This window comes from Macaca nemestrina, chromosome 7 (genome assembly GCF_043159975.1).
Source record: "Macaca nemestrina isolate mMacNem1 chromosome 7, mMacNem.hap1, whole genome shotgun sequence".
NCBI classification, from domain to species: Eukaryota; Metazoa; Chordata; class Mammalia; order Primates; family Cercopithecidae; genus Macaca; species Macaca nemestrina.
Window position 1 is genome coordinate 101,848,371 of NC_092131.1, and position 16,550 is coordinate 101,864,920.

General features: G+C 41.1%; 1 protein-coding gene and 1 non-coding gene across 3 annotated transcripts in view; both read left to right on the top strand.

Annotated features, from left to right (window-relative positions):
- The window catches only part of LOC105488316 (adaptor related protein complex 3 subunit sigma 2), a 64,690-nt gene continuing 48,140 nt past the window's right edge, over nt 1-16,550 (top strand). For both annotated transcript variants that reach the window (XM_071100682.1, XM_071100683.1), the window contains exons 1-3: nt 1-157; nt 4,572-4,663; nt 5,081-5,192. In XM_071100682.1, the coding sequence (XP_070956783.1) occupies nt 89-157; nt 4,572-4,663; nt 5,081-5,192 (273 nt within the window). In that variant the 5' untranslated portion in view covers nt 1-88. The remainder of the gene's footprint in view (nt 158-4,571; nt 4,664-5,080; nt 5,193-16,550) is intronic.
- LOC112429447 (U6 spliceosomal RNA) lies at nt 7,398-7,504 on the top strand. The gene has a single exon (XR_003021675.2). It is a non-coding gene; the product is annotated as a U6 spliceosomal RNA (small nuclear RNA).

Consider the following 16,550-nt stretch of genomic DNA (forward strand, 5'->3'; position numbering starts at 1 on the left):
CAGCGCACCAACCGGAAGTGGCCGTGTTGTGGCGGAAGGAGGCGATTTCTGGGAGTAGCCGGTGCTGAGAGAACCGTGGCCGGCAAAGATGATTCAGGCGATTCTGGTTTTCAACAACCATGGAAAGCCGCGGCTAGTCCGCTTCTACCAGCGTTTCGTGAGTGCGGCCCGGCTTCACCACGCCCGTTGAGGGTGCCCACTATCTCTTCCCTCCTCTTTGGCCTCTGGGCGCCCGGGGGCACCGCTCCTTGGTCACCTGGGGCTCCTGCACCGTGCATGACCCTCACCCTTCTTAAGCACTTAAGCTGGGCGCAGGCCGGTGCCAGGCATTTTGTCTTCCGCCCTACTGCCCTCGCTCTTTCTGACCCTTTCCTGGATCCTGGCATTTCTGTGCCATTTTGTGACATTTTCCCTTGGGTCTCTGGGAACGAGATAGAAGCGACAGTGGGGAGTGTGCCTCGTTGAGAACTTGAATGATTGAAGTCACGTTCTGTCATCTTTTTGGTTGTTGACCACAGTTTCATGAGGAAGAAATACTAAGTTTCTGAAAGTTTTTGTTATAGCCAAAGGGTCTGGAAAAGTTCTTTATTTGGAATTATTTTGCTTCAGTGTTGGCTGGGACTTTCCAGAGACTAGATACCCTTCACTCTGTAGGGTTGAAGAAAATTTTAGTTTAAAAGTGGAAACATGATGAGAAATTATAAATGCTGCTGCACAAGGGCTCAATAAGTGATTACGTAAATTTGAATTTTCCCAACACGTTCCTTTGCAAACACATAAACATCAGTATTTGCTTCCTATCTTCCAATATTTTATTTCTTCATGGCGGGGTTTCAAAATGTTACATAATTGGGGTACTGGCCAAACTGAAGAGGGGAGTCAGAAAACGTATTCCGGCTTCAGCTCCACCTTTTCTACTCTTGCGTCTATTGACAAGTTAATAAACCCTTTTCAGACTTAAATTATTCTGTCTTTTGTCAATTAGAAATGAAAAACTAATTTTACTCCTTCATAAGATTTTTAAAGCTAGATTACATTTAATTAAGTAGATTACATCGAGGTAAAAATATGAGTATTCAACATAACTATTTGTATTTGCATTTGTGTGTATACAGATTCCCCCCTAGTTTTTTTCTAACAGGGTTATTGAGATAAAACTAACATGCCATACTATTTACTTATTTATTTTACGTTATTTACTTACACAGATGAAGTCTTTCTATGTTGCCCAGGCTGGTCTTGAACTCCTGGGCTCAAGCAATCCACCAGACTCAGCCTCCCAAAGTGCTGGGATTACAGGCATGAGCCACTGTGTCCGGCCCCAGTTTACCTATTTAAAGGGGACAGTTCAGTGTTTTTTAGCACGTTCACAGAAGCTGCACAACCATCACCACAATCAATTTTAGATCATTTTCATCACCCCAAAAAGAAACCTCTGCCCATTAGCACTCATTGCCTATTTCTCCATGACTGTCCCAGCCCTAGAGAGTCTCTTTCCCTCTAAATTCGCCTGTTCTAGAATGGCAAATGGAATTTGACTATTCCAGAGTGGCAGATGGAATTTGCCTATTCCGTTGCATATAAATGAAATCATAAATAAGTGGGTTTTTTTGTGTCTGCCATGTTTCATGTAATATAATGTTTTCAAGATTCATCCATGTTGTAGCATGTATCTGATCTTCATTTCTTTTATTGCTGAATAATATTGCATTATATGGGTATGCCATATTTTGATTGTCTGTTTATAAGCTGATGTTTCTACTTTTTGGCTCTTCTAACTAATGCTGCTATGAACATTCTTGTGCAAGTTTTTATGTGGACTTATGACTTCATTTCTCTTGGTTATATACCTAGGAGTAGAATTGCTGGATCATATGGTAACTATGGTGAACATTGTGAGAAACTGCAAACTATTTGACAAACTTTCCAAGTGGCTGCACCATTTTACATTTCCATCAGCAATGTATAAGGATTCCAGTTTCTTCACATCCCTGCCATTCGTTATTTATTTATTTATTTTTTGATTAAAGACATTTTAGTGGGTATAAAGTGGTATCTCATTGTGGCTTTTTTTTTTCCCCCGAGACTGAGTCTTGCTCTGTCTCCCAGGCTGCAGTGGCATGATCTTGGCTCACTGCAACCTCTGCCTCCCGGGTTCAAGTGATTCTCCTGCTTCAGCCTCCTAAGTTGCTGGGATTACAGGTGCCCGCCACCATGCCTGGCTAATTTTTGTATTTTTAGTAGATATGGGGTTTTGCTATATTGGCCAGGCTGGTCTTGAACTGCTGACCTCAAGTAATCTGCCCGTCTTGGCCTCCCAAAGTGCTGGGATTACAGGTGTGAGCCACTGCACCTGGCCCATTGTGGTTTTGATTTTAATTTCCAAAATGACTAATGATGTTGAGCATCTTTTCATGTGCTTATTGACCATTCATGTATCTTTGGAGATCATAGGATTTTTATAAGACCTCATGAGCTCATAGATGAAAGTACCTTGAAAACTACAGAGTACTAAAATGATATGAGGGGTTATTAAAATCACTGAGGCATGTAAGCAATTGGTAGTTTACCTTTTTACTGAACTAGAAATTAGGTAGCCTCATCATTTCATACCATTTCCCACTGCTGCCACTTCCCCCAGAGTCAGATAAAAGGCTTTAGTTCAAAAGATGTGTTTTCAGTTTTAAAAAGTGCTGATGTTTAGCATGTTTCGTATTTTGCAGTATATAGACTTAGTTCCTTACAGCATCCTGTCATCTGTGAGCTTTGTTCTTTAAATGGAAATGAGGAAAATAGTGATTGATTTACTCAAATTTGTAGTGACCAATGATTAGCAAGTTTTCATTCATTCAGTAAATACTGTGAGCCATTCCATACCCATGTGAGTCAAAGTAATTTCCCCACAATTACGTTTTCCCTGTTTTTTCCCCTCTGTTTCTTTTAAATAACCCTTTCAAAGCTAAATTCAGGGCTGTAGAAAAAAAGGGATTAAAATTACTTGAACCTATTTTCTAACTCTTGGGGCAAGTCCAATTTAAGGTTTTCTTATGCTTTGTTACTCAAAGTGTGGTCCCCAGACCAACAGAAATGGTATTGCCTGGTGCTTACTAGACTTGCATCTCAGGATTTAACCTATACCTGCTAAATCCGAATCTGTATTTTAACAACATTCACAGCTGATTCATTGCAAATTATTTGAGAAGCAATGGTCTAGAGCTTTAAATTATTTTCTGTCTTAATTGCTGGTTTCTCCCTCTCGTTACCCTTTTTAACCATACTTCTTCTGAAACTCATATGTATAATTAGAAATCAAAGGTGAGTTATCAAAGTGATTTCATCAGAGTTGAGCTTTCTTATGCACGTAGTAAGTGAAAAAATAAGGCCAGACATGGTGGCTCACGCCTGTAATCCCAGCACTTTGGGAGGCCAAGGCATGTGGATCACCATGAGGTTAGGAGTTCAAGATCAGCCTGACCAACATGGTGAAACCCCATCTCTACTATAAATACAAAAATTAGTGGGGCATGGTGGCACATGCCTGTAATCTCAGCCACTGGGGAGGCTGAGGCAGGAGAATCGCTTAAACCCGGGGTTGGAGGTTGCAATGAGCTGTAATCGCACCACTGCCTGGGCAATAGAACAAGACTCAGTCTAAAAAAATAATAATAAAACATTTTATTTGTAGCTCTCTGATTGTTCAAAATTTTAATCTGTGATCTATTTTTCTCAATAATACTTTGTTGATGAGTAACACAGCATCTTATATGTAGTATCTATATTACCAGTACAAAAGATGGCAGCTGTATTTGCCAATACAACTTTTTAAAACATTTACATGATTACTTCTTGACCTTTTTTTTTTTTTTTTTGAGATGGAGTCTCACTCTGTCGCTCAGGCTGGAGTGCAGTGGCGTGATCTCAGCTCACTGTAACCTCTGTTTCCTGGGTTCAAGCAATTCTCCTGCCTCAGCCTCCCAAGTAGCTGGGATTACAGGCATGTGCCACCACGCCCGGCTAATTTTGTATTTTTAGTAGAGATGGGGTTTCTCCATGTTGGTCAGGCTGGTCTCGAACTCCTGACCTTGTAATCCACTCCCCTCGGCCTCCCAAAGTGCTGGGATTTCAGGCGTGAGCCACCGTACCTTGCCCACATCTTGACCTTCTTAAAATGTTAGACCTGTTGAGATTTATTATATACTTGTCACAGATGTTTTCCAGGGGAAGACAAAATATTTCAGGATCAGGCCTTCTAGTTATTCTCTGACTTTGTATGAGAGTTTATCAGTGTTCCTTTTCTTGTTTAAATATCAGCTTACCTATAGGACAGTAATGGTTAGTGACTTAGATATTTAGGTAAATATACCCTATCTTAATTCCTGTATCAGAGCCTTGTCACCCATTTTTCATAGATTCACTCTTATTTTTTCCTCATCATTTTTATCATTTCTAGAAACAAGTACTAAATGTTTAGATGTTCCCAGCTTAGAAACAGTTCTTCCCTGTCCATCCCCATGGATGGGATGTAGTTTTTCAGGCCTGCCCACTGATTCACTTATCTTTTTGTTCCATAGCCAGAAGAAATTCAACAGCAGATTGTTCGAGAGACTTTCCATTTAGTCCTCAAGCGGGATGACAACATCTGTAACTTCTTGGAGGGTGGAAGGTAAACTGTCAGCTTCATTTTTCTCCCCATATATCCACTTGTGAGTGCCCTTCATTATTGCATCTTCTGGCAGTACTCAAGTGTCAGGTGGATACTTGATGCAACTTTAACTGGTCTCACCATGATCTGCTCAGGGAGAGACACAATTCTCTCTGGGGGCGCAGTTCAATTACTGTGCTTCTGATATCGCTCATTTAGATGATCGGTCCCTGGGAGGATAGGCAGGAGAAAAGGTAAGGTAAGGTGGCTTTAGGTACCTCTGCCAAACTTGGTTGCCATTCACCTAGTAAGAATGGCCTACTTCTAGCATCTGGCCTTCTCCTTTCCAGTGGGCCCTTTCTCATTCTTTGGCACAAGGTTCCTTTTTGATGTGTTTAATTAAGCTGTGGGCGTTTAAATGTTTCCCATCTTCTGCAGTTTGATTGGTGGCTCTGACTACAAACTGATCTACCGACACTATGCTACCCTCTACTTTGTATTTTGTGTGGATTCCTCAGAGAGTGAACTTGGCATCTTGGACCTCATCCAGGTATGTGTAGTCAGCTAATGATGGCAGCAACTTCAGAGAGTTTCCACGGGATTTTTGAGTAACCTTGTGTCCATCTCCTTATTGATACTGGTAAAAGTTGCCAGACGTCCACCAGGTGGTGCTCTGGGAGAGCTCCTGAGAAACCCTCAGCACTTGTAGATTTATTGGTTTCTATCTAGCCCTTGCACTGCCCTTGGTTTTCATTTACAAACTTATACTTTTGGCCGGACATGGTGGCCCACAATCTGCTTTCAGATTGTTTTTATTACCTTCATGAAAACTGAGATGGGCCGGGCGCGGTGGCTCACGCCTGTAATCCCAGCACTTTGGGAGGCCGAGACGGGCGGATCACGAGGTCAGGAGATCGAGACCATCCTGGCTGACACGGTGAAACCCCGTCTCTACTAAAAAATACAAAAAACTAGCCGGGCGAGTTGGCGGGCGCCTATAGTCCCAGCTACTCGGGAGGCTGAGGCAGGAGAATGGCGTGAACCCGGGAGGCGGAGCTTGCAGTGAGCTGAGATCCGGCCACCGCACTCCAGCCTGGGTGACAGAGCGAGACTCCGTCTCAAAAAAAAAAAAAAAAAAAAAAAAAAGAAAACTGAGATGTGTAGGGACCCTAGCTTGGGAACTATTCATTTAGCATAATTTCATCATTTTATATGTGAGATTCTAGATGAGCTTCTTTTAAGTACTTGAATAAGCCCATAGGTAGAAAACACTCAAATAGATGCTACATTGAAAACTTAAGTAACAACAATTGTGGAAAAGAAAATTCTATAGCTATAAAATGTAAATTTTAAATGCTTACAACAACAGGCCAGGTATGGTAGCTCATGCCTATAATCCCAGCACTTTGGGAGGCCAAGGCAGGCGGATCAGTTGAGGTCAGGAGTTTGAGACCAACCTGCCAATATGGTGAAAGCCTATCTCTACTAAAAATACAAAAATTATCCAGGCGTGGTGTGCACCTGTAGTCCCAGCTACTCAGGTGGCTGAAGCAGGAGAATCGTTTGAACCTGGGATGTGGAGGTTGCAGTGAGCCGAGATCGTGCCACTGTACTCCAGCCTGGGCAACAGAGTGAGACTCCGTCTCAAAACAACAATAAATTAAAAATAAATAGGCCGGGCATGGTGGCTCACGCCTGTAATCCCAGCACTTTAGGAGGCCGAGGCGGTCAGATCACGAGGTCAGGAGATTAAGACCATCCTGGCTAACACGGTGAAACCCCGTCTCTACTAAAAATACCAAAAATTTGCCGGGCATCGTGGCGGGCGCCTGTAGTCCAAGCATCGGGAGGCTGAGGCAGGAGAATGGCATGAACCTGGGAGGTGGAGCTTGCAGTGAGCTGAGATCGCGCCACTGCACTCCAGCCTGGGCTACAGAGTGACACTCTGTCTCAAAATAAATAAATAAGTAAATAATAAATAAATAAATGCTTACAACAAAATTCATTTTCTTAAGATAAAAGTTTAAAAGCTAAACATATCTTGGAACAAATAAATTGAAATTTTGAATATATAGTTTTGTAAGATAATTAAAAATTTCATACATTGTATTCACGTAATTATACATAAAAGTATACATAAAGATGAACCCATCTAAAACAGATGCATCTTGGAGACAATTTTTAAATACTTTCTTAAAACCTGAGTCAGATTGGACATTGAGAGTCAGCATGATAGAAAGAGCTCAAGGTGGGGCGCAGTGGCTCATACCTGTAATCCTAGCACTTTGGGAGGCTGAGGTGCGTGGATCACTTGAGGCCAGGAATTTGAGACCAACATGGTCAACATGATGAAACCCTGTCTCTACTAAAAATACAAAAAATTAGCTGGGCCTGGTGGCATGTGCCTGTACTCCCAGCTACTTGGGAGGTTGAGGTGGGAGAATCACTTGAACCCAGGAGGCAGAGGTTGCAGTGAGCCAAGATCGCACCTCTGCGCTCCAGCCTGGGCAACAGAGTGAGACCCTGTCTCAAAAAAAGAAAAAAAGCTCAAGATCTAGCATCAGGAAATCTGAGTTTGAGTCATGAATCTACCATCTGAAAAGTGATATTAGGTTGTAGAATTCAAATGTGAGAATGTGCTTTATACTACTGTTAACTGTATGTAGCAGGCTATAGAAATGTGTACATAATATGAGTTTATTTGAAAATTAAGGAAATATAGTGATAATGTATTTTAAAAATTGGGATAGAGTGCTTGCTTCATTCAGCAGCATATATTCTAAAAGTGGACCAATGCGGAAAAGATTAGCATTGCCACTGTGTAAGGATGACATGCAAATTGGTGAAGCATTCCATATTATAAAAAATAAGGAAAATTTTTTAAAAGAGAAAAAAAAATTGGGCCACAGTTATTAGAGAAAATGGACCTTTGAGATTTATATTAATAATACAAAAGACCAGTTTTATAATTTTTAAAAAATTATTTATTTATTTATTTTTGAGACAGAGTCTTGTTCTGTTGCCAGGCTGGAGTGCAGTGGCACGATCTCAGCTCACCGCAACCTCCAACTCCCTGCTTCAAGCGATTCTTCTGCCTCACTCAGCCTCTCGAGTAGCCGGGATTACAGGCACACACCCAGCTAATTTTTGTAGTTTTGGTAGAGACAGGGTTTTACCATGTTGGCCAAGATGGTCTTGATCTCCTGACCTTGTGATCTGCCTGCCTTGGCCTCCCAAAGTGCTGGGATTACAGGTGTGAACCACTGTGCCCGGCCTCTAACTTTATAATTTAATAGACATTTATTAAATATTTAGTGTACGTTGGATTTGGTAAGATCAGATAAGTAAAATGTAAAAATAATAGGAACTAAAAAGTTTGATCTTTGTTTTTGTTTTTTTTTTTGAGACAAGGTCTTGCTCTTAAACTGGAGTGCAGTGGTGTGATCACAGCTCACTGCAGCCTCCATCTCCCAGGCTTAACCCATCCTCCTACCTCAGCCTCCTGAGTAATGGGGCCTACAGGCATGCATCACCACATCTGGCTAATTTTTTAAATTTTTTAGAGATGAAGTCTCACCATGTTTTCCAGGCTGGTCTCGAACGTCTCAGCTTAGGCAGTCTTCCCACTTTGGCCTCCCAAATTGCTGGGATTACAGGTGTGAACCACTGGACCCAGCTGATCTTTGAAAAAATAAAAATTAATAAATAGTTGGCCTAATTGATATAAAGAAGATAGAAATAGAAAACATTGTTTTAAAGGGATGATATATACATAGTTATACTACCAATATATCTGAAATAGCTGACTACAAAAAATAACCGCACTGGCCTGGCACAGTGGCACGTGCCTATAATCCCAGCACTTTGGGAGACCAAGGAGGGTGGATCACTTGAGGCCAGGAGTTTGAGACCAGCCTGACCAACATGGTGAAACTTCGTCTCTACTAAAAATAGAAAAATTAGCTGCGCATGGTGGCACATGCCTGTAATCCCAGCTGCTTGGCTACTTGGGTAGCTGAGGCATGAGAATCACTTGAACCTGGGAGGCAGAGGTTGCAGTGAGCTGAGATCACACCGTTGCACTCCAGCCTGAGCAACAGGGCAAGACTCTATCTCAAAAAATATGAAAACAAAAAACTGCCCAAATGAGGTCAACATAAAAGCACTGAAATAATATTAGGATAAAATAATAGATGTTAAAAAAAAAAAAAAAAAAAAAGAACTGACTCCCTAATGGGGTCACAGTAGAATTTTTTAAAGTTGAAGTACATTAAAACCTGTATGTTGCATTCAGTTATTTTTTAAAACTTAGAACAAGGAATCCTACTACCTAAGCGTATTTCATGGAATAAATTGGTTATCATCCAAAAACCTGACTCTAAAAAGCAAGATGGGCCGTGCACAGTGGTTCACGCCTGTGATCCCAGCACTTTGGGAGGCCAAGGCGGGAGGATCACGAGGTCGGGAATTTGAGACCAGCCTGGCCAATGTGGTGAAACTCTGTCTCTACTAAAAATACAAACAAAATTAGCTGGGTGTGGTGGCCTGTGCCTGTAGTCCCAGCTACATGGGAGACTGAGGCAGAAGAATCACTTGAGCCTGGGAGGCGGAGGTTACAGTGGGGTGAGATTGCGCCACTGCACTCCAACCTGGGTGACAGAGTGAGACTGTGTCTCAAAAAACAAAAAAAAGGGAAGATGTTTGTCAAATATTGCTTGTTAGTATTGGTATAAAATTACATACTAACTAAAATCTTAGCCAACAATCAGTTGAACCAAGGGATTGTGAAACCTGACTTTTTTTTCCTTTTTGACTCTCCCATTAACAAGCAATGTGCCCTTAAACAAATCATCTAGGCTTTATTGGCCTTAAGGGTTTTTGTTTGTTTTGCATTTTGTCTCTTCTGTGTGTTGGGTGTTTTTGTTTTTTTTTTTAATCTACAAAGATACTAGATATTCTTTTCTAGCCCTAAAATTATTTCTTTAGCAGGAAAACTGCATACTATTAAATAGAAGAATTATACATTGTGTCCAAATAGTATTTATTCCCAAGAATGCAAGTCAGTGTAACAAAGAAAAATTAATAGTTGGCCGGACGTGGTGGCTCAAGCCTGTAATCTCAGCACTTTGGGAGGCCGAGACGGGCAGATCACAAGGTCAGAAGATTGAGACCATCCTGGCTAACACAGTGAAACCCCGTCTCTACTAAAAAATACAAAAAGACTAGCCGAGGGAGGTAGAGGGCGCCTATAGTCCCAGCTACTCAGGAGGCTGAGGTAGGAGAATGGCGTAAACCCGGGAGGCGGAGCTTGCAGTGAGCTGAGATCCAGCCACTGCACTCCAGCCTGGGCGACAGAGCGAGACTCCGTCTCAAAAAAAGAAAAAGAAAAATTAATAGTCTATTATAGCAGTAAGAAAAACTAATATAATAAAAATTAGTAGTTTCTGAGAGGAGTGATTATCTAAATTATATTAAATACACTCTTAAACTGGAATAAGCATTTTTGATTAAAAGTACACATTTATTGTTTACTTTCTGAAGAAATGAATATAGTTATGTGGTTCAGAATTCAGAGACACACTATGAGTATGCAGGTTGAATATCCCTTTGAACTGCTTGGGACCAGAAGTGTTTTGGATTTTGGACTTTTTCACATTTGGGAATATTTGCATTATACTTATCCTAAATCTGAAAGTCCAAAACCTGAAATGCCCAATGAGCATTTCCTTTGAGCATCATGTCGGCACACAAAATTTTGGATTTTGTAGTGTTTTGGATTTCAGATTTTTGGATTTCGAGTGTTCAACCTGTATGGTGAAAAATATCCTCCTTCCCCTTTCCCCTTGTCACTTAGTTTACTTTCCCTGAAGCAATCAATTTTAGTTTCAAAACCAAGAGCCAAGAAACCAGAGCCACTGTTGTCTCAGGGTAAAATCTGTAGGCATTTGTGAATACTCTTGTTGAGTGTTTCATCCAGGTGCAGTGGCTCATACCTATAATCCCAACCCTTTGGGAGCCTGAGGCAGGAGGATCAGTTGAGCTCAGAAGTTCAAGACCAGCCTGGGCACCATAGTGAGACCTACCTAGTCCCTATAAAAAATCAGGTGGTGTGCCCCTGTGGTCCCAGCTACTCATGTGGCTAAAGCAGGAGGACTTCTTGAGCCCAAGAGGTTGAGGTTTCAATGATCCATATTCACGCCACCACACTCCAGCTTGAGTGACAGAGCGAGACTCTGTCTCAAAAAAAAAAAAGGAATATCTTTTATTGTTTACTCTAATTTTAACAAACATTCGTAGTGAGTGATACAAAAACAAATGAAGAAGTGACATAGTAAAGAAAGAGAGATAAGTTATCATGTAAGGTGGCTGGATTATGGACATAGAAAATCTTTTAAAAAAATTATAAGTAAGGAAATTATATCAGCAAAATGACAGAATATGAGATAAAGCCAACAAAATTAAATTTCCTGTTTCTGAGAAAACAGCTAGAAAATTCATAATTAAAGAAGTCTCATTTACGGTAGTAATAAAGGATAGTTAGTGCTTGAGAATGAACTTGGTATGGAATACTTGACATTGATTCCAATAAAATTATAAAATCTTAAAGGAGAAACAAAGGAATAGTTGGAACAAATGGAGCTACAAACTCTCCCCTTGTTGGAAAGAGTCAAGCAAAGATGACAGTAGTCCCAAAGGTGGTGAGCAACACATCAAATGGAAAACCAAGTATAATTCCATCAGGAGAGTTTATAGAACTCGGTAAAGGCAAAATATATCAGGGAAAAGGAGTGGCCAAGAAATGCAAAAGTATATTCTAGGGAAAAAGGACAGTGATGGGAGATTTGCTTTACTAGGTTTCAGAATATATAATAGTTACAGATGAATTGATTAGAAAATCGAAATCAGTTGGAAACAACTGGAACTAATAATAGAGTTCTGTAAGGTGACTGAATACAAGTTTAACATATGGAAATTAGTAGCTTTTGGCCAAGCGCAGTGCATCACGCCTGTAATCCCAGCCCTTTGGGAGGCCAAGGTGGGCAGATCACTTGAGGTCAGGAATTTGAGACCAGCCTAGCCAACATGGAGAAACCCCGTCTCTATTAAAAAAATACAAAAAATTAGCCAGGTGTGGTGACACGTGCCTGTAATCCTAGCTACTTGGGAGGCTGAGGTAGGAGAAACTCTTGAACCTGGGAGGTGGGGGTTGTGGTGGGCTAAGATTGTACTCTGGCCTGGGCAACAAGAGCGAAACTCTGTCTCAAAAGAAAAAAAAAAAAGGCCGGGCGCGGTGGCTCAAGCCTGTAATCCCAGCACTTTGGGAGGCCGAGACGGGCGGATCATGAGGTCAGGAGATCGAGACCATCCTGGCTGACACGGTGAAACCCCGTCTCTACTACAAAATACAAAAAACTAGCCAGGCGAGGTGGCGGGCGCCTGTAGTCCCAGATACTCGGGAGGCTGAGGCAGGAGAATGGCGTGAACCCGGGAGGTGGAGCTTGCAGTGAGCCGAGATCTGGCCACTGCACTCCAGCCTGGGTGGCAGAGCGAGACTCCGTCTCAAAAAAAAAAAAAAGAAAAAAAAAAAAAAGGTCAAAGCAGAACGGGGGGGGGGGGGTGGGTAACATGAGTGTTCTCAGCTGATTCAGGTAGCAGAGCACCTAGGATAACAGACACTGGATACTTTGTTTCTTTTTTTTTTAATTAATATGAATAAAACTACTGTAAGTCTTTATGCAAACTGTTATGCCTATTCATACCCTGCTAAAACCAGAATACCTGGGTCAAAGGGAATTAGTATTTCTAATCATAATGCGTATTGCTAGATAGATATTTAGAAAGAGTATGTTAGCCAGGCACGGTGGCTCACACCTGTAATCCCAGCACTTTGGGAGGCTGAGGCGGGCAGATCACCTGAGGTCAGGAGTTCAAAACCAGCCTGGCTAACATGGTGAAACCCCGTCTCTACTAAAAATACAAAAAATTAGCCGTGTGTGGTGGCATGCGCCTGTAATCCCAGCTACTCGGGGGGCTGAGGCAGGAGAATTGCTTGAACCTGGGAGGTGGAGGTTGCAGTAAGCTGAGATTGTGCCATTGCGCTCCAGCCTGGGTGACATATCTCAAAAAAAAAAAAAAAAAATGAAGAGTATGTTAATTTATAATGCCTCCAGTACTATATAAGTTTGTTTCCTTGTAACTCTAGTACTGAAGTGTATCATTTTAAATTTCTACTCAGAGATAGAGGTACCTCACATATTTGAATTTTTATTAATCATGCTTTTTCCATATGTGAGTTTATAATTTTATTTTCCATGTCAGCCTTCTGTAATATAATTGAACCACTTGTCCAGTGAAGTCTAGATCCTGGCTTATAATATCATATTTTATATATTCTAAGGTGCACATTTTATCACACTTTAATAACTCTAAAATCTGGATGTGTGTTATAGTGGGTGACATCTTACAATTATAATTGACAGCATTTTTTTTTCTTTGTTAGCAGATAAAACAATGGTTTGCCTTATCATCAACAAATAAGTAAATCTCTGTGTATTTTGAGTTTATTTTAAAACTTATTTTTTTCAAACTAATTATTGTCTAACCTATTATATTAAGTGTAAATAATCCATTTTTACCTCCCCTTGTTGAAGAAACTCTAATGTTGTATACTGTATTAAGTTTAGAGTAAAACTCAGGCCCCCTATTACAGCCTGTAAGGCCCAGCATGGTCTGGCTCCTTTGCCTCTCTCTCCCCTCACTGGATACACTCTCATCTTCACTGTGCTCTGGCCTTCTTGCTGTTCTTCAAACACAAGTACATTTTTGCCTCCAGGCCTTTGTACTTGTTCTGTCCCCTGGAATACTCTCATCTAGGTTCCTTCACTTCAGCTCTTCAAATGACTGATGACTTTTATCATTTATGTCTCAGCTCGAATTTTAATCCTTAGACAGACTTCCTTGACATTCTATCTGAAGTAACCCCCATCACATCATCCTGTTTACTTCCTTCAGGGCACTTAGGACAATAGAAGATACCTCGTTTCATTTGCCTCCTTATTCTTCCCACACCCAGAATATAAACTCGATAAGAACATGACTTGTTGACTGTGGTGTCAACAATGGTATGTTCCTGGCATGTAGTCATCACACCTTTCACATTGGTTGAATAAACATTTAATACATAGTTGGATTTAGTTTTTACTCTTCATTTCTTCATTTTATTCCACTGAGTTACATTTTTCTTTCTGCATTACTTTCTTGTTGTTTTATTTATTGTTTCTTTTCTTTTTCTTTTTTTTTTTTCTGAGACGGAGTCTTGCTCTGTTGCCCAGGCTAGAGTGCAGTGGCTCAAACTCGGCTCACTGCAATCTCTGCCTCCTGGGTTCAAGCGATTCTCCTGCTTCAGCCTCTTGAATAGGTGGGACTATAGGCGCCCACCACCGCATCTGACTAATTTTTGTATTTTTAGTAGACACGGGGTTTCACTATGTTGACCAAGCTGGTCTCAAACTCCTGACCTCAGCCTCCCAAAGTGCTGGGATTACAGGCGTGAGCCACCGCACCCAGCTATTTATTGTTTCAATATAGTTTCACATACCTAGTAAGACTAGTTATTCCGCTTTGTGGCAGTTGTTTTTCAACACATTCTCTGATATTTGTAACTATTTATTCATCCATGTATATTCTTGAATAATTTGTAAAGGTCCCAAAAAGTCCCTGTTGGATTATAATTATAATTAGAAGTGAATTAACAGTTAGCATTTCCCTCTTGTTTATTCATTTCTTCTTTTGAAACTTACGTTACTTTTATTTATTTTTTATTTTTTGGAGACAGAGTCTCACTTCGTCACCCAGACTCCAGTGAACTCTAGATCCTGGGTTATATTATCATATTTTATATATGCTAAGGTGCACATTTTATCATACTTTAATAACTCTAAAATCTGAGATCACACCACTGCACACTGGGCGACAAGAGTGAGATTGCATCTCAAAAAAAAGAAAAAAAATGAAGAGCATGTTAATTTATAATGCCTCCAGTACTATATAAGTTTGTTATGTAATTTGGAATCTCACTCTTGTCGCCCAGAGTGCAGTGATGTGATCTCAGCTCACTGCAACCTAACCTTGAGGTTAGGAGTTCGAGACCAGCTTGGCGCCACATGGTGAAACTCTGTCTCTACTAAAAATGCAAAAAAATTAGCCAGGAGTGGTGATGGGTGCCTGTAGTCCCAGCTACTGAGGAGGCTGAAGCAGGATAATCACTTGAACCCAGGAGGTGGAGGTTGCAGTGAGCTGAGATTGTGCCACTGCACTCCAGCCTGGGTGACAGAGTGAGACCCCAAAAAATAAAAATAAAAATTAAAAGTAATCACACTCTATATATAGTTCTAAAACTTTCCTTTTCATCATTTAAGTTCTGGAGCTTTTTCCACATGCATTTTTTTTTATGGTGTGTGATTTTCTATAATATGAATGTATTCATATCTTCATCTTTGATTCATCATGCTGCTTGTGTGAAGGGGTGGCCTACCCCTCCACACCTGTGGGCATTTCTCGTTAGGTAGAACAAGAGACTTGAGAAAAGAAATGAGACACAGAGACAAAGTACAGAGAAAGAAAAAATGGGCCCAGGGGACGGCGCTCAGCATACAGAGGACCCACGCGGGCACTGGTCTCTGAGTTCCCTTAGTATTTATTGGTAATTATCTTTACCATCTTAAAGAAAAGGAAGTGGCAGGATAATAGGATTATTATAGGGAGAAAGCAGTAAGACATATGAATAAAGATCTCTGTGACATGAATAAGTTTAAGGAAAAGTACTGTGCCTTGATATGCATATGTAAACATCTCCATAAACCTTTTTAGTGCATAAAGAGCAGCATTGCACTAGCAAGTCCCGCCTTTCGCCCTAAGGCGGTTTTCTCTTTTCTCAGTAAACAGAACATACAATCGGGTTTTATACCGAGATGTTCCATCGCCCAGGGACGGGCAGGAGACAGATGCTTTTCTCTATCTCAACTGCCAGCAACCGCCAAGAGGCCTTCTTTCCTCTTGTACTGGTCCTCCTCAGCACAGACCCTTCACGGGTGTCAGGCTGGGGGATGATCAGGTCTTTCCCTTCCCACGAGGCCATATTTCAGACTTTCACATGGGGAGAAACCTTGGACAATAGCTAGGTTTTCTAGGCAGAGGTCTAGAAGTGTGCGAGTCCCTGGGTACTTGAGATTAAGAGAATGGTGATGGCTTTTAACCAGCAAGCTGCCTTCAGGCACTTGTTTAACAAAGCACACCCTGCACAGCCCAAAATCCTTTAAACCTTGAGTCACCATAGCACATGTCTCTTGCAAGGACAAGGTTGGGGGCAGGGTCACAGATTAACAGCATCTCAAATACAGAACAAAATGGAGTCTCTTATGTCTGCTTCTTTCTATATAGACACAGTAACAAGCTGTTCTCTTTCTTTTCCCCACACTTGTGGGCATCTATGTTTTTCCCAATTTCTTGCTATTGCAAAGGATGCTGCAATGACATCCTTCCATGTGCATCTATATGCACATATGTTAATTCCCATAGTACAGATTTATCAATTGGAATTGCTGCTTTAATAAGGGTATGTGTTTTTTAAATGAATAGATACTGCCGAATTGCCTCCAAACAAAGGCTTTGCTTTTGATACTTGCACTAATGGAATGTAATAAGAATGTATCTGTTTACCTGTAACCTCACCGACTTTTGAATATTAGAATATTAAGAATATTTTCATGCTGGGTGCAGTGGCTCACGCTTGTAATCCCAATACTTTGAGAGGCCAAAGCAGGAGGATCGCTTAAACCCTGGAGTTTGAGACCAGCCTGGGCAGCATAGTGAGACTTTGTCTCTACAAAAAAATTAACCTGGCTGGGTG